Source organism: Penicillium diatomitis (assembly GCF_028827545.1).
Source record: "Penicillium diatomitis strain IBT 30728 chromosome Unknown utg000004l_segment0_segment0, whole genome shotgun sequence".
Classification (NCBI taxonomy): Eukaryota; Fungi; Ascomycota; class Eurotiomycetes; order Eurotiales; family Aspergillaceae; genus Penicillium; species Penicillium diatomitis.
In genome coordinates, this window is record NW_026623176.1 from 393,947 (window position 1) to 420,933 (window position 26,987).

The 26,987-nt window shown below is 51.2% G+C and overlaps 10 protein-coding genes across 10 annotated transcripts; 5 read left to right on the forward strand and 5 right to left on the reverse strand.

The window, feature by feature from the left end:
• Positions 1–2,612: 2,612 nt before the first annotated feature.
• N7539_003462 (GPI-anchored CFEM domain protein B) lies at positions 2,613–3,355 on the forward strand (the record flags this gene model as incomplete). Its single annotated transcript, XM_056933064.1, has 2 exons — positions 2,613–2,732; positions 2,789–3,355. 2 exons carry the CDS (start codon positions 2,613–2,615, stop codon positions 3,353–3,355), a joined length of 687 nt encoding a protein of 228 aa, XP_056790605.1.
• Positions 3,356–6,114: 2,759 nt separating this feature from the next.
• On the forward strand, positions 6,115–8,432 carry N7539_003463 (NAD-dependent malic enzyme; the record flags this gene model as incomplete). The annotated part of the gene is made up of 6 exons (XM_056933065.1): positions 6,115–6,405; positions 6,497–6,931; positions 6,991–7,124; positions 7,196–7,462; positions 7,608–7,975; positions 8,101–8,432. 6 exons carry the CDS (start codon positions 6,115–6,117, stop codon positions 8,430–8,432), a joined length of 1,827 nt encoding a protein of 608 aa, XP_056790606.1.
• A 601-nt stretch (positions 8,433–9,033) lies between these two features.
• On the reverse strand, positions 9,034–11,992 carry N7539_003464 (putative ubiquitin-protein ligase (Asi3); the record flags this gene model as incomplete). Its single annotated transcript, XM_056933066.1, has 2 exons — positions 9,034–11,505; positions 11,561–11,992. The coding sequence occupies 2 exons, from the start codon at positions 11,990–11,992 to the stop codon at positions 9,034–9,036; spliced, it is 2,904 nt and encodes a 967-aa protein (XP_056790607.1).
• A 1,031-nt stretch (positions 11,993–13,023) lies between these two features.
• N7539_003465 (elongin C) lies at positions 13,024–13,508 on the reverse strand (the record flags this gene model as incomplete). The annotated part of the gene is made up of 3 exons (XM_056933067.1): positions 13,024–13,162; positions 13,255–13,303; positions 13,388–13,508. The coding sequence occupies 3 exons, from the start codon at positions 13,506–13,508 to the stop codon at positions 13,024–13,026; spliced, it is 309 nt and encodes a 102-aa protein (XP_056790608.1).
• A 442-nt stretch (positions 13,509–13,950) lies between these two features.
• On the forward strand, positions 13,951–14,911 carry N7539_003466 (SDR family NAD(P)-dependent oxidoreductase; the record flags this gene model as incomplete). The annotated part of the gene is made up of 2 exons (XM_056933068.1): positions 13,951–14,262; positions 14,360–14,911. The coding sequence occupies 2 exons, from the start codon at positions 13,951–13,953 to the stop codon at positions 14,909–14,911; spliced, it is 864 nt and encodes a 287-aa protein (XP_056790609.1).
• A 304-nt stretch (positions 14,912–15,215) lies between these two features.
• Positions 15,216–17,799, reverse strand: N7539_003467 (E1 ubiquitin-activating protein ubaB; the record flags this gene model as incomplete). Its single annotated transcript, XM_056933069.1, has 10 exons — positions 15,216–15,546; positions 15,607–15,950; positions 16,013–16,125; positions 16,181–16,359; positions 16,412–16,691; positions 16,774–16,838; positions 16,897–17,021; positions 17,084–17,320; positions 17,467–17,637; positions 17,731–17,799. Coding segments are annotated over 10 exons (1,914 nt in total), but the record flags the coding sequence as incomplete, so codon positions are not given.
• Positions 17,800–19,449: 1,650 nt separating this feature from the next.
• Positions 19,450–20,858, forward strand: N7539_003468 (queuosine 5'-phosphate N-glycosylase/hydrolase; the record flags this gene model as incomplete). Its single annotated transcript, XM_056933070.1, has 4 exons — positions 19,450–19,921; positions 19,986–20,140; positions 20,202–20,433; positions 20,497–20,858. The coding sequence occupies 4 exons, from the start codon at positions 19,450–19,452 to the stop codon at positions 20,856–20,858; spliced, it is 1,221 nt and encodes a 406-aa protein (XP_056790611.1).
• Positions 20,859–21,050: 192 nt separating this feature from the next.
• N7539_003469 (uncharacterized protein) lies at positions 21,051–22,499 on the reverse strand (the record flags this gene model as incomplete). The annotated part of the gene is made up of 2 exons (XM_056933071.1): positions 21,051–22,239; positions 22,315–22,499. The coding sequence occupies 2 exons, from the start codon at positions 22,497–22,499 to the stop codon at positions 21,051–21,053; spliced, it is 1,374 nt and encodes a 457-aa protein (XP_056790612.1).
• A 444-nt stretch (positions 22,500–22,943) lies between these two features.
• Positions 22,944–23,660, forward strand: cyp5 (uncharacterized protein; the record flags this gene model as incomplete). The annotated part of the gene is made up of 2 exons (XM_056933072.1): positions 22,944–22,955; positions 23,043–23,660. 2 exons carry the CDS (start codon positions 22,944–22,946, stop codon positions 23,658–23,660), a joined length of 630 nt encoding a protein of 209 aa, XP_056790613.1.
• A 529-nt stretch (positions 23,661–24,189) lies between these two features.
• zpr1 (zinc finger-containing protein ZPR1) lies at positions 24,190–25,656 on the reverse strand (the record flags this gene model as incomplete). The annotated part of the gene is made up of 2 exons (XM_056933073.1): positions 24,190–25,452; positions 25,531–25,656. 2 exons carry the CDS (start codon positions 25,654–25,656, stop codon positions 24,190–24,192), a joined length of 1,389 nt encoding a protein of 462 aa, XP_056790614.1.
• Positions 25,657–26,987: the final 1,331 nt, after the last annotated feature.

Below are 26,987 nucleotides of genomic sequence, written 5' to 3' on the forward strand. Positions count from 1 at the left end.
ACTCTTCAAGGGATACGGTAGTACACTTTGAGTGCCATGGACAAATTTACTGTACCAACTACTGAAGCTACTAAATAGTCAGAACGAGTTCAAGGAGCAGCCTCGGAACAGAGCTGGTAAATACCATCCCGAGTGGCCATAGTGATCGACGCATCAAGAACCCGAAGAGGCAGAACCAAGTGACATACATCAAGGGTGGAACAATCAACAATGACATCTCTTCGCTAGGCAAGCTAAACTACATAGTACATAGTATGTACTATGTACTACATACTACATACTATAACTACATTATACATCATACTAATAGAGAATTCGTAGTGCATCGAGTCCGTGTCTCGAAACAGGAAGAGCTGAAGAATTACCTAGGCGGACATCACCACGCATTTGCATATGCCCTACTATCCGTAAAAGTGGTGCAGTGGTACTATAGTTAGACTGGCAGGGCACATGTAAGATATGGCTGTCACCTGAGCCAGGCAGAGACACGTCAACCAAGTCCCTGCTCGCTAGTCTGCTACAGTCACTAGTACCACAGTGACAGGCAGACTGAACGCTCAACACCGAACAGTCAGGGACTCCGGTAAGAGAGTGCGTGACCGAGTACTCAGTACAGTCCCGATGTGTCATTACGTACCGGGCGTTTTCTCTCTCTCTGCTCCGTGCTCCACTTCCCCAGTGTGACCTCTTCCACGCCCGCTCACTCTCCCTTTCCACTCCTCGTCCCGTCCCCGCCTTTTTCCAAGAGGGACGGCCGAATCGCCTCTGCCCTCGCAGCCACTCAAGGTTGAACCATCCAATTTGCTCATGATGATGGTCTGGCTGCGAGAGGTCTTCCTCCTGGGCCTTGGGGTCCTGCTGGACGGCTGATCGGCCTGTGAATGGGTGCAGGCCCCGTTTTGACCTGGCGCATTAGCGATTGGGAAAGAGGATCTCATCCCCCCGGCCCATCAAACGGGCGTTCATGCACCGAGACTCATTTGCCCTCCATTCCAGATTCTCGTCGGCCTCGACGTATCAAAGTTTTTTTTTTTTTTTTTTTCTTCCGTTTTCCGTTTTGATTTTTGATTTTTTTTTTTAACCTGAAGGTGCAGGGCCTGATCGGGATTGTCCAGATGGTGCCTGGTCCTTCTGCCACCCCGAGTCAGTCGGCACCCTCCTGGAATCCTGGGCTCTCGTCTCGTGTGTTTTGCATGGGAAAATCTCGTGGATCTCTTTCAGAATTCTGGGCTGGGCTGACCGTCACCTGGACCCGCACTGGAAAGGTTCCACTCCTTCACCACATACTGTAGAAGCACCGCATGGAGTACCATAAGGATGACCCTTGGGGGTCGATGCCTCTAGCCCGATTACGGCAGTCTCCGAAGAGGTGGAGCAAAAAGAGGCATTTCCACTTTGTTCGCTCCATTGGAGTCTCCACTGTACAGGTGGAGAGTACAGGCCTACATGGGTGCCGGCTAACTGGCAACCGCCTCTACGACTCTGCGACTGGACCGAACAGGACGAGATGTCACTAGATATCCGACCAACCCCTAGTGCTCTGCCTCCAAGTGAGCTGGAACGGTGTATCTCAGCCCCCTTGTTCAGGAGAGACCTTCGGATCTCATCTCGTCTCCTCGCAATGCCATTCGTTTCGTGCGGATGGAACCTCATGAACTTGGGGCCCACACACAACGACTTGGCTTTACAGTGCACTGTTCGGTCCAGACTACAGACTACAGACGCAATCACCATATATCTCCACTCGGCATCAAATCCACCATAGCAGACACCTGCATGATGAAGGTCGAGCTCGTGCGTTGGAGCCATTGGCGACCCGCATCCGCCATCCGCACCTTGATCCGGTGCGTGTCCATGGCAGGATTGGCCACCTTCAGCGGAGGGGTCCGGGGACCCCAGTCTCTCTTAATCAAACTCACACCACGATCCGGACAAGTGAGGTGGATATCAATCAACGGTGGGAATGGGGAGAGGCGTTCTGAGAGGGACCGTGCCATCGGTGACCCATTGTTGCTATTCTGGAGCTGTGTCGGCCATCAGATGAGACGACATGTGATACTCGGAGGACCCTCCCTCTCCCTCTTTCTGTCTTTCGGTCTTTCTGTCTTGCCGGGAGACGCGGGTACTGCATTGATGCACCCTCCCCGAGCAAAGTGGAGCATCCAAGTTGCACGGAGGACATGAGGGAATTGGGAAATTCCCGCTGTGGCTGACCTCAGTGGTCAATCTCTCTCCAGTGTGAACCCCCTCCTGATCCTCCGCCCGGAGAGCTCGTGCATGGCCAGACTCGGATTCGATGACTCTTGGGGTGCCGGTGGTTAGTGCAGTCTTGCCAGGGACCTTGGACGACTGCACAGGGGAGCGTCTCACGATCGAGGACCAGACCAGGGCCTGGTCTCGGTGCCACCGGAAAATCGTATCTGATGGTCCTCCAAAGCTTATAAAAGGCATCGTCCTGACCCCGTCCTACCCATTCCTTCTTTTCCTCAGTCAATCACATCGCTCACTCGTTATCACATCTTCGACTGTCGTTTTCGAAGCCAACTTCTCTTCTTTCATCGACTCCTGATTCAATTCTCGCTTTTACGCAGCAAAATCACCCACTCGTCAAAATGAAGTTCTCTGCCACTCTGATTGCTCTCGTCGCTGCCGGTGTTGCCCACGCCCAGCTGCCCAATGTGCCTGCCTGCTCGGTTTGTGATACTCCCCCATTCCCTCGTTATACGGCAGATGTATGCGTGGGTCGAACATGGAACCATCGACTAACATCAGCCTTCCTTTCACCCAGCTCAACTGCTTCGTCACTGCCCTCACCACTGATGGCTGCAGCAGCTTGACCGACTTTGCCTGCCACTGTTCCAAGCCCCAGCTGGTCTCCACCATCACCCCTTGTGTCCAGAAGGCTTGCAAGGTCCCCGACCAGATCTCCGTCTCCAACGCTGTCGTGGCTCAGTGCTCCTCGGCCGGTCACCCCATTGTCGTTCCTCCCATTGAGACTGCCTCTTCCGCTGCCTCTTCCGCTGCCTCCACCGCCGCTGCCACCACCTCTGCCGTCGCCCAGGAGACTACCACCTCTGCCGCCGAGCAGACCACCGTCCCCATGGCTTCCTCCAGCTCCACCAGCTCCGTGGTCATGACCGCCGTCACCACCACTGGCTGGGCCGTTTCCACCCCCGTCAAGAGCTCCACTGCCATGGCCTCTTCCTCCCACCCCGCTGGCTCCTCCAAGCCCACTCCCACCAGCAGCGGTGCTGCCGCCGCCACCACCTCCCCTGCCTACAACGCCGCTGGCAGCATCAAGGGCAACATGGCCGGTGTCGCCGTCGTTGCCGCCGCCGCTGCCTACATTCTGTAAATATAGCTAATCCTAATTTCTTGGAGAGCAAGAGAATGTGGTTTGCCTTGGCCAGGCCTCTTGAGTGTTCTGGTGAGGGGAAGGAAAGGGGAAGGAAAAAGGAAGCGAGGAGTAAACCATCTGTGATGAGTGGTGGATCTTTCGATCTCTCTCCTCATCTCTGGCTGCTCCTCCATCTCTTTTCTGGAATCGAAATTCCCGTCAGAGCTCGGGAGGACGGCCTTGTGCAGGTCTTGTACAGTCGTGATACGTCTTAATTACCTGGGTACGAATTGGGGTTTGATTCTTAATGGTGAATGTGATCTCGAAGTCTTTTAATATACACACATCTCTACCATGACCATTTTTCATTTGTCTTCTTCTTCTTCTTCTTCTTCTTCTTCTTCTTCTTCTTCTTCTTCTTTTTCTTTTTCTTCTTTTTTTTTTTTCTTCTTCTTCTTCTTCCTCTCGTGTGGCTCCCGAGCACTTGATCTGATGTATCGATGTATGTAAATTCACTTCCGATAGTTGGCCCGACGGACGTCTCGATTATTAGAAAGTTTTTCTCAGAGTTGCTCCATTTTTTATTCTACTGCGAAAATGTTCCACCATCATATTCAGTAATCTTCGACTAGACCTCGAATTTCAGCTGAGGGTCGTATCAATCGGGACTTTGTATCCATACCCCTGACGACTCATTGCCCTTGATGAGAGAGTGACACGAAAATCCCGGCGACGCTGGTAGCATGATTGTTTCACAACCTCAATGAACGAGACTCTTGTCGCACAAACATCGAACTCAATTCACAGGTAGTCAGGTACCACCTCACCAGAGGTAAGTATCCCTGCTTCAGCAGTGTGGTCACTTGCAACTTATCGTCGTATTTATGAGATGTGTGTCTAATGCTGTCCGCTTTGTAGTTCCTGCTGTATTCAGAACAATGGATGACCTGAGGTATGAGGCTCCGCGGAGCCATCTAGAACGGGCACCCGAAAGCTACTACATACAGTATACGATAGTAACGACACTATATATTCTGACCTCTACCTGTTCACAAGCAACCAATCCATCCTTGCTGCAGACTTTTTGACCTTTGAGAAAAGTTATCCATTGAATACTAGCATTTTTTTTCCAAATGAAAAAAGTAGTAGTCGCAAAGTAGAGTAATGCGAGGTTTCAAGTTTTTTTTCCTGCATTTTCCGACGAAACAGTAGTGGGCCTCGCACGGATAATCATGAAGCAGTGGGGACACTGGGTATAGTAGTGGGGCCACGGGACACAACCCGATTTTGCGGCGCAAAGTATCGATCGTAGATCAAGGAACGGACTTGGGTCGGGACAAATCCCAAATTCATGCCTGATTTGTCTCGATAATCAGATGTTGTATTGCTTCGATTGACGACGGGATCTCTCGGGGCGATCTCTGTCAAGTGTCGGAATGGGTCTTACTCTTGCAGGCTGTGGGTGTCTTATCATTGAATGCCTCAATTTCTCCATTACTCTATCTGCTTCCACTGCGTTGTGATATGATGATGGGAGATTAAATCTTGACGTATGATTAATGACCTGGTTTCGTCTGCCACGGCTTTAGCTCGCGAGTGAATGTATCACATTACACTCTACTACTCTAGTCTAGTAAGTTTCTATTCTCGAGTTTCGAGTCTCTACTTTATCCATCGAAGTATCTATCAATGACATTCCCTTGTTCAATCATGCACTGTTCCTCGGGGTTGTACCTACCACCCGCTCACTGGGTGTACGCACCCAGGGATCGGTTTTTCAAGAGAATGTCAAGTTGTTCATACCTAGCCAAGAGCTGGAAATTTATACTCCGATGAGTGACATTCGGACTTGAGACTGTATCGTCTTCATCTGTCTGACGACCTCGCAGTGGGCAATCTTCGGGAGTGGTTCAGGTGGACCCAAGACATGAATCGACGCATCTGATGGAACCGTAGTAGACTGACGTTCAAACGTACCATAAGGGGACAGACTATAACCCCGAGAACCGTTTTCCGACGACAAGAAATATCTCCACCGGTGTTGATATGGTCGCCTGAGGGTATTTTGCGGAGGATTATCTTACTACGGTTTATTTTGGAATCAATCTCTAATCGAATGCATCTTTTGTTACGGCGGGATTGTGGGCTTGGTGGCTACGCAGAGTCGTAACCAGCCGTAAGCCGTAACGGTGCGATACTTAATTACTTCCAATATACTGTTCCCGGGCATACCAGAACATGCGTGTTGGTATATTCTAGTCTTTTGGCTTGTTTGGACATCAATATCCTGCGGTAAGCTATCAGTCGCCTACTACTATGAGGTCTAGTGCTGCACACCACGAAGACTGCGCTGCACGTGCAGGGAAATCACAGACCAATCCGGAACGTTCCGCGAACTGGCGGGTCAGTGGCATGACATCAGTTATGCGGGCCGCGGGGTTCAGGTTGACCATGTGTTTACCTCTACGCAGCTGCCACGAGGCATTCGATACTTCAACTTTGTTTTTGTATCCACGCCACAAGCTGATTGACTTTGCGTTTGTTTGGACCGAAAATATTTCCATCCATCTCTTATATTAGAACCAGCAGATAGATTTGCGAGCCACAATCGACTTCAAGCACTCACACAACTGCCTGATCGTGACTTGCAAGGCCTCGGCTTGTCCCTTTCCCCCCACTTGAGCTTGTCGTACTGCCCAGCAGTACCAAGCCAATCTCAGAAGACCAAAGGAACTACCATTCTCATCTCCCAAGGCAAGATCAAATCAAGCGTGAAGATGACAAACAATTCCAAGTTCAGTCATTTGCCTCGCGCAGCCACGGGTCCCATGAAATGTCCTCTCCAGGGCACTTCGTTGCTGACATCGTCCCATTTCAACAAGGGCTCGGCCCATCCCAAGGATGAGCGCACGGCATTCAAACTCACTGGGTTGCTGCCTCCAAATGTCCAGACACTGGACGAGCAAGTCGACCGAGCCTACCAGCAATATACCAACTGTGAAAGTGACCTGGCCAAGAACACGTTTATGGCGAGCATGAAAGCGCAGAACGAGGTTTTGTATTACAAGGTAAGGCTAGACACAGACTGTTCCTCAGTCTTCGCCCCTACAATTCTGCTTCTTCAGCTGGGGCAACGACCTTGACTGAGACTCTTCGCAGCTGTTACAAAACCACCTCAAAGAAATGTTCAGTGTGATCTACACACCAACGGAAGGAGACGCAATTCAGAATTACTCTCGTCTATTCCGCAAGCCCGAGGGCTGCTTTCTGAGCATTCGAGACCAAGACGCAATCGAGGAAAGCTTCGCGGCATTTGGTGGCGAGCCCGAGGATATTGATTACATTGTGGTCAGCGATGGAGAAGAGGTAAGGTTGCACCAAATGACTTTTCCATTCGGACTGGACGTCGAGCGATCAGTCGAGCGATCAGTCGAGCAATTTCTCATTCTTTTGGGAGTTGGTCAGATTCTAGGCATCGGAGATCAGGGTATCGGTGCCGTTCTAATCTCAGTTGCCAAACTGGTGATCACGACTCTCTGTGCCGGAATTCATCCGTCACGTCAATTGCCCGTCGTGCTGGACTGTGGGACAAATGTGAGCCTAGAAAATCAAATTCCCCAATGGATCAAGTGTCGTTGACTCTGCCAATTCAGAACGAAGAGCTGCTCAACGATGAACTCTACCTCGGCCTCAAAGAGCGACGGGTTCGAGGCGAGGAATACGACCAATTTGTGGACAAGTTTGTGCAAACGGCCAGAAAACGCTTCCCCAACGCTTATATTCACTTGTGAGACCACCTTGCCTTGCGTTTTATCGTCCATCTGCCATCAGGATTCTGTCTAACGTGATGTTGATCAGCGAGGACTTTGGTCTCTCGAATGCAAAGAGAATCCTGGACAAATATCAGCCACAGATTCCATGCTTCAACGACGACATCCAAGGCACAGGCTGCGTCACTTTGGCGGCCATGCTTGCAGCTCTGAGTGTTAGCAAACTTCCTCTTGAGAATGCTCGTGTGGTCATCTTTGGCGCCGGAACTGCCGGAACTGGTATTGCGGAGCAAATAGTGGAAGCAATGGTCGCTCAATCTCATAAGTCCAAGGACGACGCTTGTCAACAAATATGGTGAGTCTGAGGCCTCTTGACTAGACAGGACATACACCAGCGAGCCAAGATCCACCAATGCCCTTCATGCTTGCTGAATATAACACTGCCCAACACCCTGTAAAACTGCATCGCTGACAAGTTCGTCACACCTTTTCCAACACAGGTGCATCGACAAACCTGGCCTTCTCCTCAAATCTCACGGTGACAAGCTCACTCCCGCCCAAGCCACATTTGCCAGAGACGACAATGAGTGGCCAAACGACACCAATCTGGATCTTCTCGCCGTGGTCCGTCAAGTCAAACCTCATGTCCTGATCGGGACATCCACCAAGCCAGGGGCTTTCAGCGAAGAAATTGTCCGCGAGATGGCAAAGCACGTCGAGCGTCCCATCATCTTCCCCCTGAGTAATCCTACTCGTCTGCATGAAGCCAAACCACAGGATCTGTATAATTGGACTGATGGAAAGGTCTTGACCGCCACTGGGAGTCCCTTCGCTCCCGTGGAATATAAGGGTCAGAAATACGAGATTGGTAATTCCTCACCCCGCTTTGCACTTCATCATCATTTCCCTTTCTCTCTACCTTTCAAGCATGCCATTCTCCAACCACACACACCTCAACACAGTCCACTTCTAACACTCTTCTTCCCCTCACAGCGGAATGCAACAACTCCACCTGCTTCCCCGGCATCGGACTCGGCGCCGTGCTCTCACGCAGCCGCCTCGTCTCCAAAAAGATGCTCGTGGCAGCCACCGAAGCCCTCCAAGCCAAATCTCCCGCTCTCGAGGATCCCTCTCGACCTCTCCTTCCGGACGTCGAAGACGTGCGTGAGATAAGCGTCAACATTGCGGCTGGGGTGATCCGATGCGCGGAGAAAGAAGGACTCGCGGGCCAGGAAGGGATTCCGGCCGACGATGATGAGTTGAGGGAGTGGATTCGGGCGCAGATGTGGGAGCCGGTTTATAGGGCGTTGGAGAAGGGGGAATAATGAGGGCGTTGTGCTTGGTATACAGGTCTTTCCAAGAGAAGGGGTTGGGGGGGGATGGCATCGACCTTGATGTACTAAGAGAAAATTATATCAAGTCATTTTTGGGAGTACAAGGCACAGCATCATGTTAACAGTCTCCTATGCGAGCCTTGTGAGGGTACAGCATCATGTTAACAGTCTCTGTGCGAGCCTTGAGAGGCTGCAGGTCATGGCAACAGGAAAAAGGAAGCCCTTCCTGATTGTGACAATGGATATGAATATCCCTTGATTTTTTACTAACATTGTATCTAGGTGTGTGGACACGCAGATGAGGCGAAGAGAAAGGATCATCAAAAAGATAAAATGAACCCATGCAAGCTGTGGAACACTGGGAAGTCGCCAACGTTACGAACACTTTGGCTAAAACTATAAATTACCTATAATACAAAATGTCGACAGTGTCGTCTTTATAAGAAAGTCTGCGAAGCTAATAGACGAAAGTTGTTAGAATATTCGGCAGGGCGCCCTGTCCATTCAATAAAATGTCCAAGCGAGAAAAACGAAAAGAAAATTTCCCCTCGAACAGACGCAAGCGGATTCATCAACCACCACCACCACCCACTTAAGGTACCCAGAGTCGCATGAATCCACCAACATCCTGTCGACAAGTCACACAGCTGCCAAAATTGTTCATCGCAAGACTCACGCGACAGTCCTCGCAGATACAGAGGCAACGACAGGGCCAGGTGATGATGGACCGAGGGTTGGTTTGGCACACAACACACGGAGGCCCGTTGGGACCTAGTCCCGTCGCGCCAGATTCCCATGTGCTAGGGTCTGAGCTTGAAGCCATTTCGGCGCGGCGGGATAGAATAAGCTGCTCAAGTATCTCCATCTCTTCCTCGCTCGATGGCTTTCGGCGTTGACCCTGCGCTGCAACATTGGGTGCACGGGCATGTAGGCGGGATGACAAAAGGACTCGCGAGTTTTCCTTTTCCAGCTGTTTTTTGTATTGACTGCGGGTCATGATTCGATTGGGCTCTCGGCCGGTATTGAGATGTGCGGCCAGAATGCGAGCTTCTTCCCTACTCTCTCGGTCTCGAGGGTCAAGGAGACGAGCGAATGTGCTCATGTCCAACAATGGCTCCGGGGCAGGGGTGCTTTCGCGAGAATACTGGGGGTATGGGTTCGATTGCGTAGGAGTTCGGCGTCCGTCAGAGAGTCCGTCCTCGTCTTCCCACTCTGATTCGGTACCACAAGTTGACATGGATACCACACTTGTTGTGTCATCGTCGTCGTCCATGGGTGGGTTGTAATCAGGCGTATGATCCTGGTTGCCCCACGATCCTCCTGTTTTCCACCAGCTGTAAAGTCTCTCGTCCAGCCGACGCTCGTCGGCTGCGTCCCACATGCCTGGTCGGGATCGATCTTGTTTCTGCATCTCTAATTCCACGTCAAATTCATGGTCATCGGGAAGCTCGAGCTCTCCATCATCCGTGAGGACCCAAAAATCCACGGGCCCCGATGGAGACGACCTTTTCGGGACTGCATCATTTCTGTGTGTGCCAGACAAACGTTTAAGCCAAAGCGGACGGGCATGAACACCGAGCCGTTCAAGTAAACGACCAAAGCCGTACACGACCCAGCGAAGTATGAGCAATCCGATAGCGCGGAAGAATGAGATGCAATGCCGCAGTCGTACAGATGCTCGAACTGCGCCTACTCCTCCTAGTTCGGCCTGTGGTCGAACCTGTCGCGATCCGCTCTTCGGCATCTCGATTTTCTTTTCCTGTTTGTATCCACTTTGCCATTCTCTCCTTCGCTCGGGCAAGTCGAACCCACCAAATCCCACAGCATCGAACAATGGTCCTTCGAAATGGTTTTGCGGTGTTCGATGAGACTCTCTTTCTCTCCGAGACTCTTCAATCTCTGCCAGTCGCTCTCTCTCCAGCCAGGTCATCTGTTTGGCAACGACCGCTTTGCCTTCATTCAAAAAGACCGCCTCGCTGGCGGCTGTAAGGGAGACATAGCCAACGCGAAGCAAAGTTGTGTAAAAATCCTCATGCCTATTGACACGAATGCCGCGTATTTGATTCGAGCCCTGCATATTGTCGTGCGCCAGCGCAAGCCGCTCTCGAAAAGTCACAGATTGGCCTTCTTCCAAAGGCAAAGAGAATGCGGTGATGACAAGGGCCAAGCCATAGATCACGAAGCAGGAAGTGATACCGAACAGGACAAGCAAATGCGGAATGAAACCGACAATGCAGACAGTCGGAAATTTGAGCACTCCAGTTTCAGTGCTGATGGGAGGCCCGTTTTCGAGGCCCCAGAGCATGGCAACCATGAAACAGATACCCCAAAAAGTAGTATTGACCAAGCGATATCGGCTCTGTTTGCCAAAGACATCCAGGAGGTGCGAAGATAAACTGTTGCAGCAGGAGATCAGAACGATAAGCAGAAGCTCTGGTGTGACATTCATTCGCTCCAAAATCTGTGCTCTACTCAAGAGCTGCAGAGGGGTCGCAGACTCCCCTGCTGCTGATGTGCTCTCTGCCAAGGGACTTCTCTTGGCCAGGCCAAAGAGACCCAGTCCTATCGACTTGCTGATCATAGATTCAGCTTCGGCAAAAGCAAGCGAATGCTCGAAGATCGACATTCCCGTCTCGGTCATCACGGGTCGCCCTTGCAAAGCGCAGACCAGGGTCTCGATGAAATGACTCAGACATAATACCAGGAAGACCGGCCACAGTAGAGAGTAAGATCCGTTTGGGATGTCCGGACTACCAGGAACGCGCTCCATGTTCACGGCACTGCACGCCTGGGAGTCGGATTCCCAAAACATCAAGCGCGAGCTTATTGTGTAGAGCGCTCCCCCTTGGGTTGCGTAGTCAAAGGACAGGGGTTTGCGGGGGTTGCCGTAACGCAGTTCAGGGAAACTCGGCGACGACTGACATCGAATGCCTCGGAGTAGCGACATGATCTGCATCATGAACAAGACGATCGGAATAATGCGCAGTGCGAGGCGCCTTTCCCAGCCCAATCGCAGATGGCGTCGAGTAGAAGCGTAGATGGTTATCCGATTTAGGACCAGGGCCTAAGTAATAGTCAGTACTGGATATGCTGCTCCGAAGTTCCTGAACACAACTGACCTCGATGAGACAAGCGAAAGACCAGATGCTGGTCAAATAGCCGAAAAATCCCCAGACTTTCCGCATTGTCTGCATTGACTCGGTCACAAACCAGCTATCACCGTATCCAGCGGCCGCTTCACCTGCTGCGCCCGCAGCAGCAGCTACGGCGTTGCCTTCTAAGCCATGTTGCCCTGCTGTTGGGGCCGCTCTCCCCCACAGATTGAGATTGATGTTGTTGAGGCCTGTAAGTTGCGCGATGTGCCGAGGGACTGTATTGAATGCGAATGTTTCCGCGTGGCTGAGCGCGCGAAACGGGAGGGCCAAGAGGTCGAGGGAATAAGAGAGAACAGCAGGGACTGAGGTTAAGGAGGCACTATCATTGATTCCATTGAAGGCTGCAGCAGTAGCGGTACTGCCAGTCACGGGAACTGACTCGAGGATTCCTGACATGGCGAAGGGCAATTCATGGGGTATCTGTAATTAGTTATCGATAGCCCGTCGAGGACCGAGGTGGGACGCAGTAGGGGGTGAACCCCCCCGGGTTGGCGTGTTCTTTTCTGCTGCCAAAAAAGAAGTGTAGCTCAGTACAGCAGGTGCATGAATATAAGGCAGGAGAATCAAGAGAAGAAGAAAAGGCTAACAGACACTGTTTCTTACTGTCGAGGAGAAGTTGATGAAGCATATGGGGGGATGGGGCGGGTGATAAGCCCGGCTGAGTCAGCTTGACATGAGCGGGCGGCGGGGCCGGGGCTCAATGCCGTAGACGTGTTTGCAGAGTACGAGACCTGGAAGTCTTCGAGTAAAGTGCATGCCTGTGACGTTTGAACCATTACTACGAGTTTGCCTATTGTTGAAGTAAGGGGCAATTGAGTAAAGCGCTGCCGACACTACCTGCTATGGTCTCAGTCATCAGTTGATCATAGGTGGTTTTACATGCCAATGCCAAAGAAAATACAAAAGCCACGTTTCGATTTAAAGCATTATGCGACGTGGTACTTTGTAAATGAGTACTTCGATCATTTTCATGTAGCTCAAGTGAAGGCTGGTCTGTCAATCGACTCAATATGGACGACCGAGCGACTTTAAGAAAAGCCCAACAAAGGAAGAGCTATTGTTTTGATCTGCCATTCATTTTAGACTCATTCGTTCACGGTGCATATCAGATCGAATGTATGATGCTTGGATGGCCTTGATAAAGAGGTTCAAATTTCAGGAACCCCTGGTCTGACGGTGTGGGTATCCGTGAAGATCCATCTGAAGGTGGCTGGAGGGTGTTTATGGACATATGGACTCCAATGATCGAGAGTGAACTTTCGCCAAGCCCAAAAGTGAAATGAAAAATATGAAAGTATAGGTTGATCGTCACGCCATAAATCGTCTGTAAAGCATATCCGGACAAAGAAAATTTGATTGTTAGCCAGGAACAAAGTTGAGAGAGCAATTAGAGAAAGAGCTCTCACAGTATTCCAGACAGTCCAAGATCAGGTGTCCAGGTAGTCAGCAGCCATCAGAAGCTCCAGACACAGTTCAGCTGGAATTTCCATATCTGGGACATTGGCCTGATCCTTGTGCTTCTCATTATACAAAAAGTACTCGCAGACTTTCTCCAAAACAACACCACTACAGTGGACAAGGTGAAACGGTTAGCACTTGCTCATGTTGCTATGTCACGCAATCTCAGGGAAGAGAGGAGTGATTCGGCCGTGACGTACTTTAGTGTTTCGAGTACACACCGACCTGTCAGAGCCTCCGAGAATTTACCTGCCACGATGATTTTGCAGAATTAGCGTGACTGTCCCTCACTGAATTCTCGATTTCAGCTGTGGCGATTCGGTTTGGACTTACTTGCTGGGTCGAGCATACGCCGAATTGTGCCAGATATGCAGGCAGCGCTGCGAGGAATGATAAATTCGAATCCATCGCTAGAGACAAGCGTCACGTAGACAGATTGAGTCTGGCTTGCCATTTTGACACAGTTGTAAGATGGCCTAAGGCGGCTGATGTCAAATCCAAGTCGAGGACCTTGAGGCTCAAATCAAGCTTGTCAAGAACACCCACTACGATAACCGATAAGCGATAACCAAGAACCGATAAGGCACGTATTGCTCTTTTTATCGATAAGCGGCTCAGCCCTCTCTATGCGGCTTCCACTCCTTTCCAAAGCACGTGAATCGCGAATCGTCCGAACTTGCGATACTTAGCTTGTCTGAATGTATTGCGCACGGCTAGAGTGGTGAAGGTAGTAGTCATCCTCAATGGCAGCTCCCTTGAAGATGCGGTCATTCTTTCGGGCACAGGTCTCACCCCTCTCCGCGATCGCGCATCGCCAAACATATGACATCAGCTGGAAAGCTGTTACGAGTAGACAGCTCCGACTCTCATCATCGTCACCAATATTATCGCATGCGATGTCGCCTACACCTACCTTATCGCAGCAGTCCGATCAAATTGCCAGACATGAGTCAGCAGGCCGGCTATCAGGGCGCACATGCATGGTCACTGGAGGGACGTCCGGCATTGGCTATGCCATCGCTGAACGCTTCTTGCTAGAAGGCGCCTCGACTATCATTCTAGTTGGCAGATCAGAGGAAAGGCTACGAAGGGCCGCTGAGAAGCTCACGCCATCCACGAAACTCAGCACCACATCACAGAAAGTTCAATTGCTTGTTGGGGATGTGGGAGAGGCTGGGGGATGGATGCGGGAACTGGAACAAAATATGGTTCGTTTATCCATGGAAATGATTGTGTCAAGTTCACGACTTAGACAGGTTCAAGATTGATAGGATTCACAATACTTACTTTCGTCCATATGTCTAGGCCAATGTAGACGTGCTCGTCAATGCAGCAGGCATATCAGTGTCCAATCTTCTGACGAAACTAGACTTGTCCGACATCTCCAGCATTCTTCGCACGAACTTGGAAGGCGCCATACTTACCTCGCGCGCATTCTTACGCGCTGCTATCAGAAGCAGAGTTCGCAATCGCAAAGCTTCCCCGTCTGAAGGAACACCAGCCTCAAAGTGCATTATCAACATATCGTCACTCTTGGCACTCAAGGCTGGGACTGGCGCAGTGCCATACGCTGCATCCAAGGCGGGGCTTTTAGGTCTGACACGAGCGTTAGCCGCAGAGAATGCTACGTCTTCCAGGAATATGGCGATTCGGTGTAATGCGATTGTCCCGGGGTATATTGCGACTCCCATGATCGAGGGCTTTTCTCCTGGCGAGGTCGAGAGGCTAACAAGCTTGATCCCTCTTCAACGTTTTGGGGATCCAAAGGAAATCGCCGATGCGGCGGTCTTTCTGGCCCAGAACGAATATGCCAATAATTGTGTATTAAATCTCGACGGGGGTCTAAGTGCAGTTTAGCTGCCCGTTGGCATGAATGGAGGGACAGTGTACGTCTCGTAAATCGGGAGATGAGCAGGATTCCTTAATCCTATGACCCACTCTTCGAGCAACAAGCTAGATGTCTAAAGCTGGTGCAATTGACTACATCCCGTCATGTCTGATTGCGCGTTGTGGGTTTTGATAATAAGTAGTTGTTGTGGTACATCATTTGGCTACAGCGGGAGAAGGCTGCTGTGCCCTCCATTCTCGGCCATGGGGGCTGCGGTAGACGATAAGTAGGCAGACGCCTGATGGTCGCTACGCCGTGCCATTATATAGTGATCTAATCATCGATCACAATGGCACCGTTCTGGTCATCGTCAACGACGACCACGGCGTCATTCGTCGTCTGCAATGACTCGCCCGCAACCTTTTTATCAACGTGCCCGTTTGTGACAGGTTCCTCCTCCCCTTCGCGTTTACGTTTTCCGAGGCCATTAGCGCCATCCGTGACGATTAAGGGGGCTTCTTCATCGGGCAAGGTCAATTCTGCAGCCGTTGGAAGATCCACAGAGTCTGCAAGGGGTGCGTCTGCCTTGGCCAGTGCAGGCATCCTTGGGATCTCGCCTTTAACCTCCAATGTAATGGGCTTTGAAGGTGGCTCCGATTCGTTTCTGAAGCTTGTGTTAGCCACGCTATACCCTCGGAGGAAAGCATCTTGCTGCCAAACTGACCTTTCCGTGACCCAGCACTCTAAGTTGACGCGAGGATCTTGCTCTCTGTCATCCTCGTCAACGACAGTCAAGGTAGTGTCGTGCTTGATCCCAAATTCTGATAGCTTCATGGAGATATTTTCTTCCATGTCAGGTCCATAGATGATCTCCTGACCTACTCGAATGGAGAGCTCATCTGTGTAGCCAAAGTCCGGTTGAAGGACCCCTTGCACCAGATTCTCGACCGTCGCATTGGGAGCGATCGTGAGAATACCACGCGCAACGTTGCACACTTCGCACTTCTTATTAGGAGGGCGAAGAGCTTCGGAGTTGATCGCTCTCTGGCCAGACCGTTCAAGGAATACCTTTCGATGCAAATTGAATTAGTAATTACTGGAAGAGCAGCAGACCGGAAAAGTGTGCTTACAGTCTTCGCACTCGACAGATCGTTTCGGAGAACCTTGAAAGACTGCAACACACAAAGACTAGCAGTCATCGCGTTCGTTGTTGCAATAGCCGGGATGATGTTGCCCGCCATTTCTATCAGTGTGTCAGTAAGGTATGGTCACCGCTCGATGTTCAGAGTTAGCCTCACGTTTCGTGTCAAACTTCGAAGTCAAGCCCATATGGAAAGCTTCAGCCCGAAGATTTGCGGTGGCGGTAACAAAGTCCAGCGTATCCTCATCGTCCTTGTCGAATGTCAAGATTGGCTCGGGATCTTCTGGAGATGCCCTGTTCTGGATTTCCTTATATCTTTTACTCAGCCGAGTCAGGCTATGGAAAGGTCAGTACTTGTCGCCCAAGCTACATATAGACGAATACCTACCTGTCTTTGAACATCATAAAGTTCTCTTCCACCGACCATGATCTTTGGTCTGCGCTTGAACTGGGAGCCACGGTCGATTGGGAACGTTCCAGGAGGTCCTTGAAGGCGAGCACCTTTGGAGGCTCACGATTCCTCCAAGCATCCGCCATGGCCCGTAGTCGTTCTATATCCGCCTCGAACACCATTTTAAACACAGTTTCAAAGAATTGATCCGTTCCCATGGCTTTGCGAACCTCTTTCAAGGTCTGTGCCTCCTTGCGCAAATTTGCGATTTCATCGGCTGGAAGAGCATTTGTCAGTTTGCATTGCATGCAATCGGAGTGTGTTGCGCCTAGTTTCCAAGCCTTGCAACATGAACTTACCATTCTCGGAGCTCTCTGTGGTGTCCAGCTCAGCCGCTTCCTCCTCGCTCGCGCCGAAGAGATGTCTAATTCAGAAGCGTCAGTATGCTTTTCTGGACCGGCTCCTAGCGGCGTGAGTCTCACGGTAGAAGGTAGCTCTTCGCCCACACGATACAGTGGATGGGCTGTGTTGGTGTTGTGCGAATTGTGCAGATGGCGAAAGTCTTGGGCGTCGCTTTTGGATTGCAGTCATAACATTCGGTTTCCCCCTGCTTGACCTCATCAGTGTCTTTCCATGTGCGAAGTCGCTGTCTTCGTAGATGTGACCCACCCCTTTGATAACCTGCACCTGGCCGTTGAATCCGGTAGTCCCACTCTCGATCAACGGTACCCCGGCTGACAGGCACATGCTGTTCACGTGTCGCCGAGCCGCAAGGTTGTCCAAGGCGTTGAACACCATATCGAATGACTTGAACCAACCGACACTGAATTGACTGTCCATTATGTTCGCATGGTAGGCTTCCAATTTCGCGGTTGGTTGGAAATTATGGGCCACCTCTTTCGCAACCTAGAAGCCGCACAGAATCCGTCAGTGTGTTCAATGGGACTGATTTGGCAACATGAAGAGCCGATCGAGTTGTCGGTGCCCGCGCGCGCAAAAGAGACGGTGGAATGAGCGCTGTCAAGCGATCTCTCGCCAGCGGCGGTACGCACCAAAGCCTTGGGTTTCTTGATATGCTCATGTCGAAAGAGGAATTGTCGATTCAAGTTACTGAGGTCGATGGTATCGAGATCGATAACATGGACTTCGCCGAAACCAGTGAGGACGAGGTTTTTCAATAACTCACAGCCGATGCCGCCAGCACCGACCAAGAGCACCCGGGACTATTAGTAGAGACAAGCCGTTAGCGACTGGATTGCAGTGTTTCCCGAAGATGTGGTTGTCCACAGGTCTTCCAATTCTCCCAATCGACGAACCTCCTTGATCTTATGGGTCAATTCGGCTCCCAAAGAGCGCTTGATTGTACTGGCTCGCATGGTTGGAGATGCTCCGGAGTCGTCGGAGCGCAATGACGGAGGCGATTTCGTGGATGATCAAAGGTCGGCTCCAGGAGCCATTAGAGGTTGCCTTCAGACCAGGAGAATTGTCAAAGCCGATCGTGACGCTGGAGCACAAAGAGTTGAAAAGGGAAGGGTGAGAGAAGCGGAGGCGCGGCGACCGAGGTGTCTAGTGAGGTGTGTAGATGCGATGACGGCAGAGCTTCCAATTTGAAAGGGTGCGCTTGTCCCTTGAGCGGGAGGTGCCAATAAGCGGAAAGATCCGAGATCAGGCCAGCTGAATGAGAATGAAAGGAAGCCGGCGCGAGAGGTTCAGATCGATACAACTTGCGGTTATCGCATTCTTAGTCTTACTGCTTCGTTTGCCGGCACATGTACAGGTGCATTTCTCGTTGATCTCGCATCTGCATCAGTCCAGCATTCTGTAAGAGCCACTGCGACCCGCCCTCTCCCGTGCACAATGTGTTCGGCCTGGGCATCCTATGACCCTAGCTAGACCCTGGGCAGTCACATTCTTGTTCCTTTGGCTGTAAGTGTACAGTGCCGCAGAGAGGTATATTGGCCGACCAGCGTAAATATTGTGCGACGGTGCTTATTGCTTAGTTATTACTTCGTACATGTCCAAGGTTGATGGTCAATTGGAACTCTCATCCAACACATGGAAGGTCCTTCGACGGCACAGCTGTTGTGCTTCTGCCTCTGACACGGACTCTGTGCGCTTGTCGTGGTAGGTCCGTGGCATCGGTGGTACAGAACTACAGATTGGCTCCGGCAGTTGTCGAGTGCATCCGTGGTGCGGCTCTTATTGGATCTTAGTGAACTAGTCGGAGAGTCGTGGTTCATGGACAATAAGCTTAGAGACTGGTATGTGGTAGGCTACAATGGATCTATGCAGGTCGGGCTACAGGAGGAAGATCTAGTTGTCTTATGTGTCTGTTATTGACATCATGTCTCATTGTTTCTCTCGAGGATTAATTATTTGTTTTGCTCACTCGGCTTGACCCTCAGTATTGAGACGGTTGTGCTTAAGGTGGTTTACACTTGACACTTGACACAGTCACACAGTCCTCGACAGACTCGAGCGGTTGAGTTGTGGAATGAGACATATGGCTCGAACTTGATGAAACACGATCAGCGACATCCCAATTCACTTGCTCCGGTTTGCCTAGCAGAACCCCAGTCTTCCATTCTTCTCGAGATTCACTGAGTTTATTCCAAGTTGGACTGGACATGTCAACTGCGACCGACGGACCGAGCGACGGCGACACAGTGCTTAGGTAATAAACAAAGAGTCTGGGTTGCGATGAAATTTCCATGTGGCAACGGAACAAAAGATATCATTGTGTCTTCAGGGGATTGGAAACAGGAGACCAGAATTGACGAGACAAATCTCTTCCTGTGGGTGAAATTGACGACTCATCATTGCGTGCAAACTGCAGTGACCCCTGCTCTGATCGATCCACCAACTCCTGGCCCAAAGGCCTCCGTCTCCAACAGTTCAGAAGTGGTCCGCCAGCACAAGAGATAGACCAACAGATCAAGGGATAAACAGAAGGAGCAGTTCAACCTCAATTGCTCTCAAAGTCAATCCCTTCACAAACATAGTATTCTGGTCTGAAAGTCGATTGTTCACCAATAATGCCTCTCTTGGATCCAGCCACGCCCACCAGAAACCCTCTGGTGGATGCCAATTCCGATGATGAAGCAGACCCAGAGCTGGTTGAGCTGCTTCGTCAGCACCTCGGCTTAAGTGGCAAGAAGAGCAAAGATGTCCCCCCAGAGACCAAAGTCCTGGAGAACGCTCAATACATCTTTGACAATGCCATTGACGTGGCCCTGAACCCAGCCCAGACCAAGGAGGCGGCCGAGACGATATGGCAGATGATGCAAAAGAAATCATACTCGACCCAAACATGGTCAGACCACGAACTTCATCCACAGACCAAGGATGAGGGGACGGTGGATTTCATCTTTTTGATGGATCTGCTCAATTTCAGTTTCTGGTCGGGCGAGTCGGAGGAGTCGAGACGGTTCTGCATCGAGTATAGAGGGAGGCGGTGGACCGGATATTGGAGTTTGGTCGCCGCGATTCAGAGAGCTCTGGATGAGGGTGAGGACAAATTTTCTCTGGAAGATGTTCTTTTTGAATGTTGGTGTTGACGCTGTTCATCCAGACATCCCAATCACTTCGCCCGACTTCTGGGTCGATGAAGAAAACTGCACAGATGAAGTATTGCGACATGTGTTCCGCTCGGCGACGGACGAAGATATTCCAATGTTCAAGGAGCGAGTCCAATGCATGCGCGAGGCAGGCGAAGTCCTCTGCAATGTGAGTGTCAACCTCATCGGCCGGGGCACCCTCTGTCAATCACTAAACCCGATACCATTAGGAGTTTGGTGGTAGCTTTGCAAACTGCATCGATGATGCCAACCAGTCTGCCGCTGGGCTGGTGAACCTGGTAACTGAGCACTTTGAATGCTTCCGCGACGAGACCATCTTCAACGGCAAGAGAGTGCGTCTCTACAAGCGCGCCCAGATCCTGGTAGCCGATCTGTGGGCTTGCTTCAATGGCGAGAGCTTTGGCGAGTTCCACGACATCGATAAGATCACCATGTTCGCAGGTAAGACTTGAATTCCTCATTCTTGTCATTCTTACCGAGCGTCTTTTGACAATCTCGCGATAGACTACCGCATCCCTCAAATGCTCCACCAATTAGGTTGCATGCGTTACTCGCCTTCCTTGGAGTCTCACATTCGCAGCTTAAAGCCCATCGTGTCCGGTTCAAACTGGGAAGTCGAACTCCGCGGCACCAGTATTTGGTGCGTGGAGCTTATCAGACGAGAAATTGAGAAACGCCATCCAGAGGTCAGAGCGGCTAGCACGAAGGGCGGGTCCCTTCCCAGCGACAACATCGATCAAGCAGCCAACATTCATGGTATCAACGCGATCTTGATCGATTTCTTCTTGTACGATACGATGAAGGTCTTGGAGAGGGAGAACAACGAGAGCATTCCTCACCACCGAACTCGGAGCATCTGGTATTGAGGGTTTGTTCAGACACTGCTGGATAAATAAAGGAAGACTGGCAAATTCGCGGATATTCATTACATTCGGAGAAGACAAAAAGAGGATTTCTATTAATGTATAGAATAGCGCTCAATGGCACTATGAGGGTATCAAAATGCAGATTCACACCACTTGCCTGAATTGAAAGCAATAGAACGACCCAACTTGCTCCTACGCAAAGACCCGTCCAGCTCGTGGAGTTGCACCCTCAATGCGGGCCAAAATTTCCGCCTTCCACTCCACATACTCTTCTCGACGATCCTCGCTCAAATAGTCTACTCGATCCTGCATCATTGTTCCTAGACCTGGCAAAAGCCCGCCATGTGTAACTTTACTGGTATATCCCCTCTGAACACGGGCGGAGCTGTCGCCACGCTTGGATAAGTTGACACCACGAAATGCGGCATCCTCTTCATCGAGGCGGCGATACGAGGTACCATCTTCGTCTTCCCCGTGAAGTTCGCCTGCGAGCGGAATGTTCTCAAACCACTCTTTGCCAGATGCCCAGCCTTGTTCCATGATCAAGGCAATCCATTGATCTACATCATCACGATGCTGTTTTGCGTTGGGTAGGCCGAGACTGGTCAGAGCTGTTTGTCGCATTTCTGTGAATGTCTTCTTATCCATCTTTTGGCTGTCGTTATTCAACGTCTCATCGTCGGCGTCAGGAGCAGGACTACGTCGGCGGGCGAGGACGATGAAATACACCGCAACAATCATGGCGTAGACCAGCTCCTTGAAATCATCTTCGTTTCCTTGGATGGAAACAATTGGCTCCAAAAAATCAAGAGTTTCTTGATCCATGCCTTCCTCGTCATTGGACATGCCTGCCGTCAGGTAGAGGATAGACGAGACACCAGCGAATATATGAGGAGGCAATGTTCTCGAGATAGGAGGTCGTGATAGACTAGTCGTGCGAGGTGCGGGTGTCGACAGCGTTTTGCAAACTGTGCGAATCGCAGGCATTACCCACGCCGGGGCATCTGGAATGATCGTGGACCCCGAAGGTCCCTTTTTCCGTTCTGGAGCGACCCGTCGCGCTGATTTTGACGGCGATTCAAGCTTGTCGGCGACGCTCAGGCTTCTCTTCAATGGGGAGGCTTTGGAAGGTGTATTGTAAAGGCCGCGAGGTGTAGGCGCGATTTTAGAGGGCGTCGCACCTGTCCTCGATGGGGTTGTTCGCGTGGAGCCGGGCCCAGCTCGTGAGGGTGTCCCAGGAACTGATGCACTGCCGGATCGTTTAGCTCCCACTGAGCTAGCGGACAGACTCTTATCAAGGAACGTGTAGAGTTTCTTGTAAAGTCGCGGCGGACAGGGCGGGTGACCGAGTGGTGGAGGAAGCTTCAAAGCGCGAGTCAATCTATCAATGACACAGCATTAGCAATTGAAAATACTTCGGACTCAACACAACGTGGAATTATAGGGTTGCCTATACCTCCTGCATGCGATCTCCGCGCAGGCATAGGGTCGCGCGATTTCCTCTTCGGGTTTGAGGCTTGCGGACAAAGAACGAGATTGCGCGACAAGATTCGTTGCAAGGCTTAAAAGCTCCTGAGGCAGATCGCCCGCATGTGTAGGGACCAGGGTGGCTAATGCCTGCTCAACTGGCCTGCTGTTCATTGTTTACGATTCGCGATTCGGGGATTCCTGTAGTTTTCGATTTTCGATATGTAGGGCGAATGACAGCTCGCGATTGGGATGCTGCTCTTGATTCCGAAATCTTCTGTGCGACGCTCACTTCTTGATGAGTTTCGATTACTGTCACGACCCCTTTCTTTTGACAAAACAAAATGCGGACCAATTGAATATTGAATATGATGTTTGCATGACCTAGAAAAGCATCAGATTGCTGGGCACAGGGCTGGATGCCCGTACCTGACCGCGGCAACCCATGACTAAGCTGGTAGGGGCGCCCGGGCGGGCACATTCATCGTGCCGCCATTTGATGGCGATAAGGACTTCAAAGATCAAGCAATTATTCTTGGAGCGCTCACGCCTCGAAGCTCAAACATCCTTCCTCCGGAAGCTTCTACAACCCCGGAAACCGAGCAGGGTGTCACCAGCATGTCTGTCACGGTAAGTAAAGCTCTCTTAGTGCAAGCATGCCTTTCTAGCCTAGCCCTCGATGCCGCGCAGTGGACTAACATTTCCGATTGAACCTAGCTCCACACTACCCAAGGCGATGTCAAGGTCGAATTGTTCTGCGAATCGGTTCCAAGGACAGCAGAGAACTTCCTTGCCCTCTGCGCATGCGGCGCCTATAATGATACTCCCTTCCATCGCCTTATTCCGGGCTTTATGATCCAAGGCGGCGATATATCGCTCGGCCCAGCTGCGCAACAATCAACATCCACGAAGCCAATTCTCCCATACGAAATCCCCAAAGGCGGCACCTCCATCTACCACCCTTCGGCATTGAACCAAGAAATCCACCTTCCTACACTAAGACACAATGCGCGTGGTGTGCTATCCATGGCCTCACGGCCAGTGAAGGACTCCACGGCCCCCGGTTCCCAAAACGCAACGGGAGCAACAATCAATGGCAGTCAGTTTTTCATTACGTTTGCGCCTGCGCCACATCTTGACGGAGCGAGTACTGTCTTCGGAAAGGTGCTGAATCTTAGCGCCCAGGATGAGGGCGGGGATGTCCTGTCCAAGTTGGAAAAGGCCAACGTCAAGGTTGACAAGAAGGGCAAAGTCTCGCAGCCCAGGGAAGGGGATGGTTTCGAACCGCTCAAGATACAGCGCGTTACGATACATGCGAATCCGTTTGCCACGTGAGCCAGCACAGTGAAATGTTGCTGCTCCCAAAATGACCAAAAGCCTTCTGGCGGATAAGTGGCCTCGTGCCGAGAAAGAGCATCCATCCGGCAATGGGAGATTTTGCTGCGGATGCGAACCACGAGTTACTCTGCTACAACCCTCGATAACCTGCCGCGTCTGGATCGAAGCCGTTGATGGCGTTCTGTGTTTCAAAGCTGATCCGGCATTGGCGGCCCTCATCTTTGCGTCCACGCCCTGTTAGCAAGAGATCAATAATCTATATTTCGTGTACTGAAGCATGGTCTTCACTATACACATGACGAATCATAGCGCCTGAGGAGTCTTGGGTTGAGACCAGTCAACATGAAATTCGCGAACTCAGCACATTACGGAGTGAAGCTTTTGGTACGGATATGTCATCAAAGAACCTTATGAACCACAAAATAACAAAAAAGACCCGCCAGTAGACGCCATCATGCATCATCATCAGGAAAGAAACAAACAAGGCCATGAACATCGAACACCCAAGATAACGAAATCCAGAAGTCTATGCTTTCTCCTCGTTCTCAGCCTTGGCATCCTCCTCGTAGCCTTCAGTCTTCATGTCGTTAAGACCGAGCTCCTCATTCTCCTCGTCGGTACGCTCGTAATCTTCGATGTTCAGCTGAGGATCCTTAGCAGGCGAGCAAAGATCCTGAACGTAGCTGTTCGCAAGCGGGTCTTCCAGGGTGATAGTGAACTTCAGTTCGCCGTTGATAGCCTGGTCGAGGCGATCGAAGAAACGGTCCCACTTCTCCTTATCGGACTTCTCCATGCTGTCACCACCACCGGAGCCGAGATCATAGAGGTTACCGTGCAATTGCTTACGCATATCGGTCAAAAGACCTTCGACGGTGGTGAAGCGACTGGAAATAGAGGATGCGCCCAGGTACAGCTCGAGCTCTTCGCTGTGCAGAGCGCAAGTACCCGACTTCAGAACGTCACGGTTGAGATCGACTTCGTTCTCCACGCGCAAGGTGATACGGCGACCCTTCTCTGGGATTTCACCGCCCACCTTCACCTCGTTTTGCTTGTAGGAACAGCCACCATCTTCCGGGGCGCAGGAGCTAGCCATGATCAGAACGTCCTTGAAGTAGGGAATCGAGACCTTCTTGATGTGAAGAGCCACCGGGCGAGTGCAGCTCGGGCACTCTGCGGGCAGGGTGTAAACCTGTCCATCGACGATGTCGGAATCCATGGGGTTCTCGGTATCGACCGCATTGGCGACAGCTTGTTCAGTGTGGTCGGCAGTAATGCCGAGCTCTTCATTCTGTTCGTGTGTGCGGGGGTATTCCACACGGCGGTAGTTGGTCTTGTCGCTGGGGTTGGGAGCGATCCAAGAGTTACCGGTCGGGTCGTCGAGGGTAATGGTGAAGGGGAAGAATTCGCGGTCGAGGATAGCCTTGAGCTTCGCGATAATGGGCTCAAGGGCATCGTGGAGCTCGGGAGCCTGCTCCTTGCGGAGAGGCTGCTCGCTGGAGAGCGACTCGTGCATACGCTGGATCATGCCCTCCACGTTGCTGATCTCTCCGCCCTTGGGCATCTCAATACCCAGAGTATCAAGCTTGAAGGTGGCGGCATCGGATCGGATGACTTGGCGTTGCAGGTCGTTGGGATTCTGGACGTCTAATGTGTATTTCAATCCCAACGGGGAGATGGGGCCAGCGGGCTTGACAGTGTTGTTGGCGAAGTTGCAGTGTTCGCAGTAGAACGAATCGACCACGATGTCCTTGAAGAAAGGCACGCGCAGGAGGAGGATACGAGTAGTTCCCTGGAACGAGAAAACATTTGTTTAGCGAAGTTCCAGACGATGGCGCTGCTGGGGCTGCACAAAAAGGCCTTCACATACATTCTCATGGCAGTTCATGCAGAGCGACTCCACGCTCATCACACCGGTCTCGTCATTGCGCTCGACGAGATCGCCAATGTTCTGGAACTGCGACTCTTGAGGGTTGCTGTCGGCGTCGGTCGACATCTTTGCGATCTTTTCAATAATTTAATTGAATCGGAAATAAATGGGTCTTGCTGGATTTATGAGAGCGCACAAAATCAGCTGTCGCGATCAGATGCGGAGTGTCTGATCTCTTATCGTTTTGAAAAAAAAATCGTCCAGCGCCCGCCGGAACATTCCTTTTCGTTCTGCGCCGCGGGGCTTGTGCAGTGGAGGGGTCGACCTGGCCTCGGGGGCGGCCCGCGATTGCAGATGACTAAGCTTCTGTGCAGCCCGCCCGAGATGCCCGCCAGTGGCCCCAATCGGGCAGTTGGTATCCAGTTGCTGTGCATAATTCATTATGAGTACTACCTAGGTTGAGTAGGTTCTATGTAAAGATGGAAGTTCCAAGAGTGTACGTGACTGCATCATGTGCCTATTTCAATAAGCGTCGGCAGACGGTCAAAGTATATCAAGATACTCACTTCAGGTCTTTAGTACCATCCTTTGCCACCTTTCACCTCGACCGAGCAGTAGCTCAGTTTGGTCAGCAGGCTTAGTTCGTAGGAGAGCTTGTAAGCGGCTACCAGCGCAAAGTGTAGAAAACGCAGTCTTTGCGCATTAGAATATGCAGAACCTAGACGGTATTTGCAACTAATATCACAGCAAGATTCAGTTCGCAGCCGGTGAACATGTCCCCGTGCTGATAAATGAGGAAGTTCAGGTGATATCGCTGGGCAACTTCGATCGGGATTCCGCGAATTGAACTTTTTATAGATGGAATCTGAGCTCCTGGTAAGACATAAGCGGAGCTCCACAGCGTTAAACATCGACAATTCTTCTCGAAGCGGCTTTCTCGGTTGTCGGTTGCAATCCCTTGCTTTTCGTTGCAAAGACAAAGTAGCTGGAATGGGTAGTTAGCTATCTTCGGCTATTCAAATATTTGACGAGGGTCACTTATAAAAAAATTGGGAGCCACTTCCCCGACCAAAGTCGGAGAAGTGGTCGTCCACGTTCGTTGCGAGTTTTCGTCACTCTGTATCACTCTCATGACTTCGTCACAACCCCAACATGCAAAGAGCGTGAGACTTTCTTTACAATGACTGTGGGTGTACAGTTTGCCCGAGCTCCATGTTTCCCAGAATGGACTTGACCAAGCGTGACCAAGGAAGTCTCACTGGAAACACAAGACAGCAGGCCGCAGCTTAGACAAGCCAAAGCTTTGATCCTCACTCGAGAGAGGTCCTGAACCACGTGCTGCCATTGTCATGTGCTGGATCCAATTTGGCCTCCCAATCACCGCCTGCCTCGGTCCAACCTGTGGACTGAAAAATGAAGACAGCCGAGCAAAGTACTTTCCCGCCAGAATGTCGGCG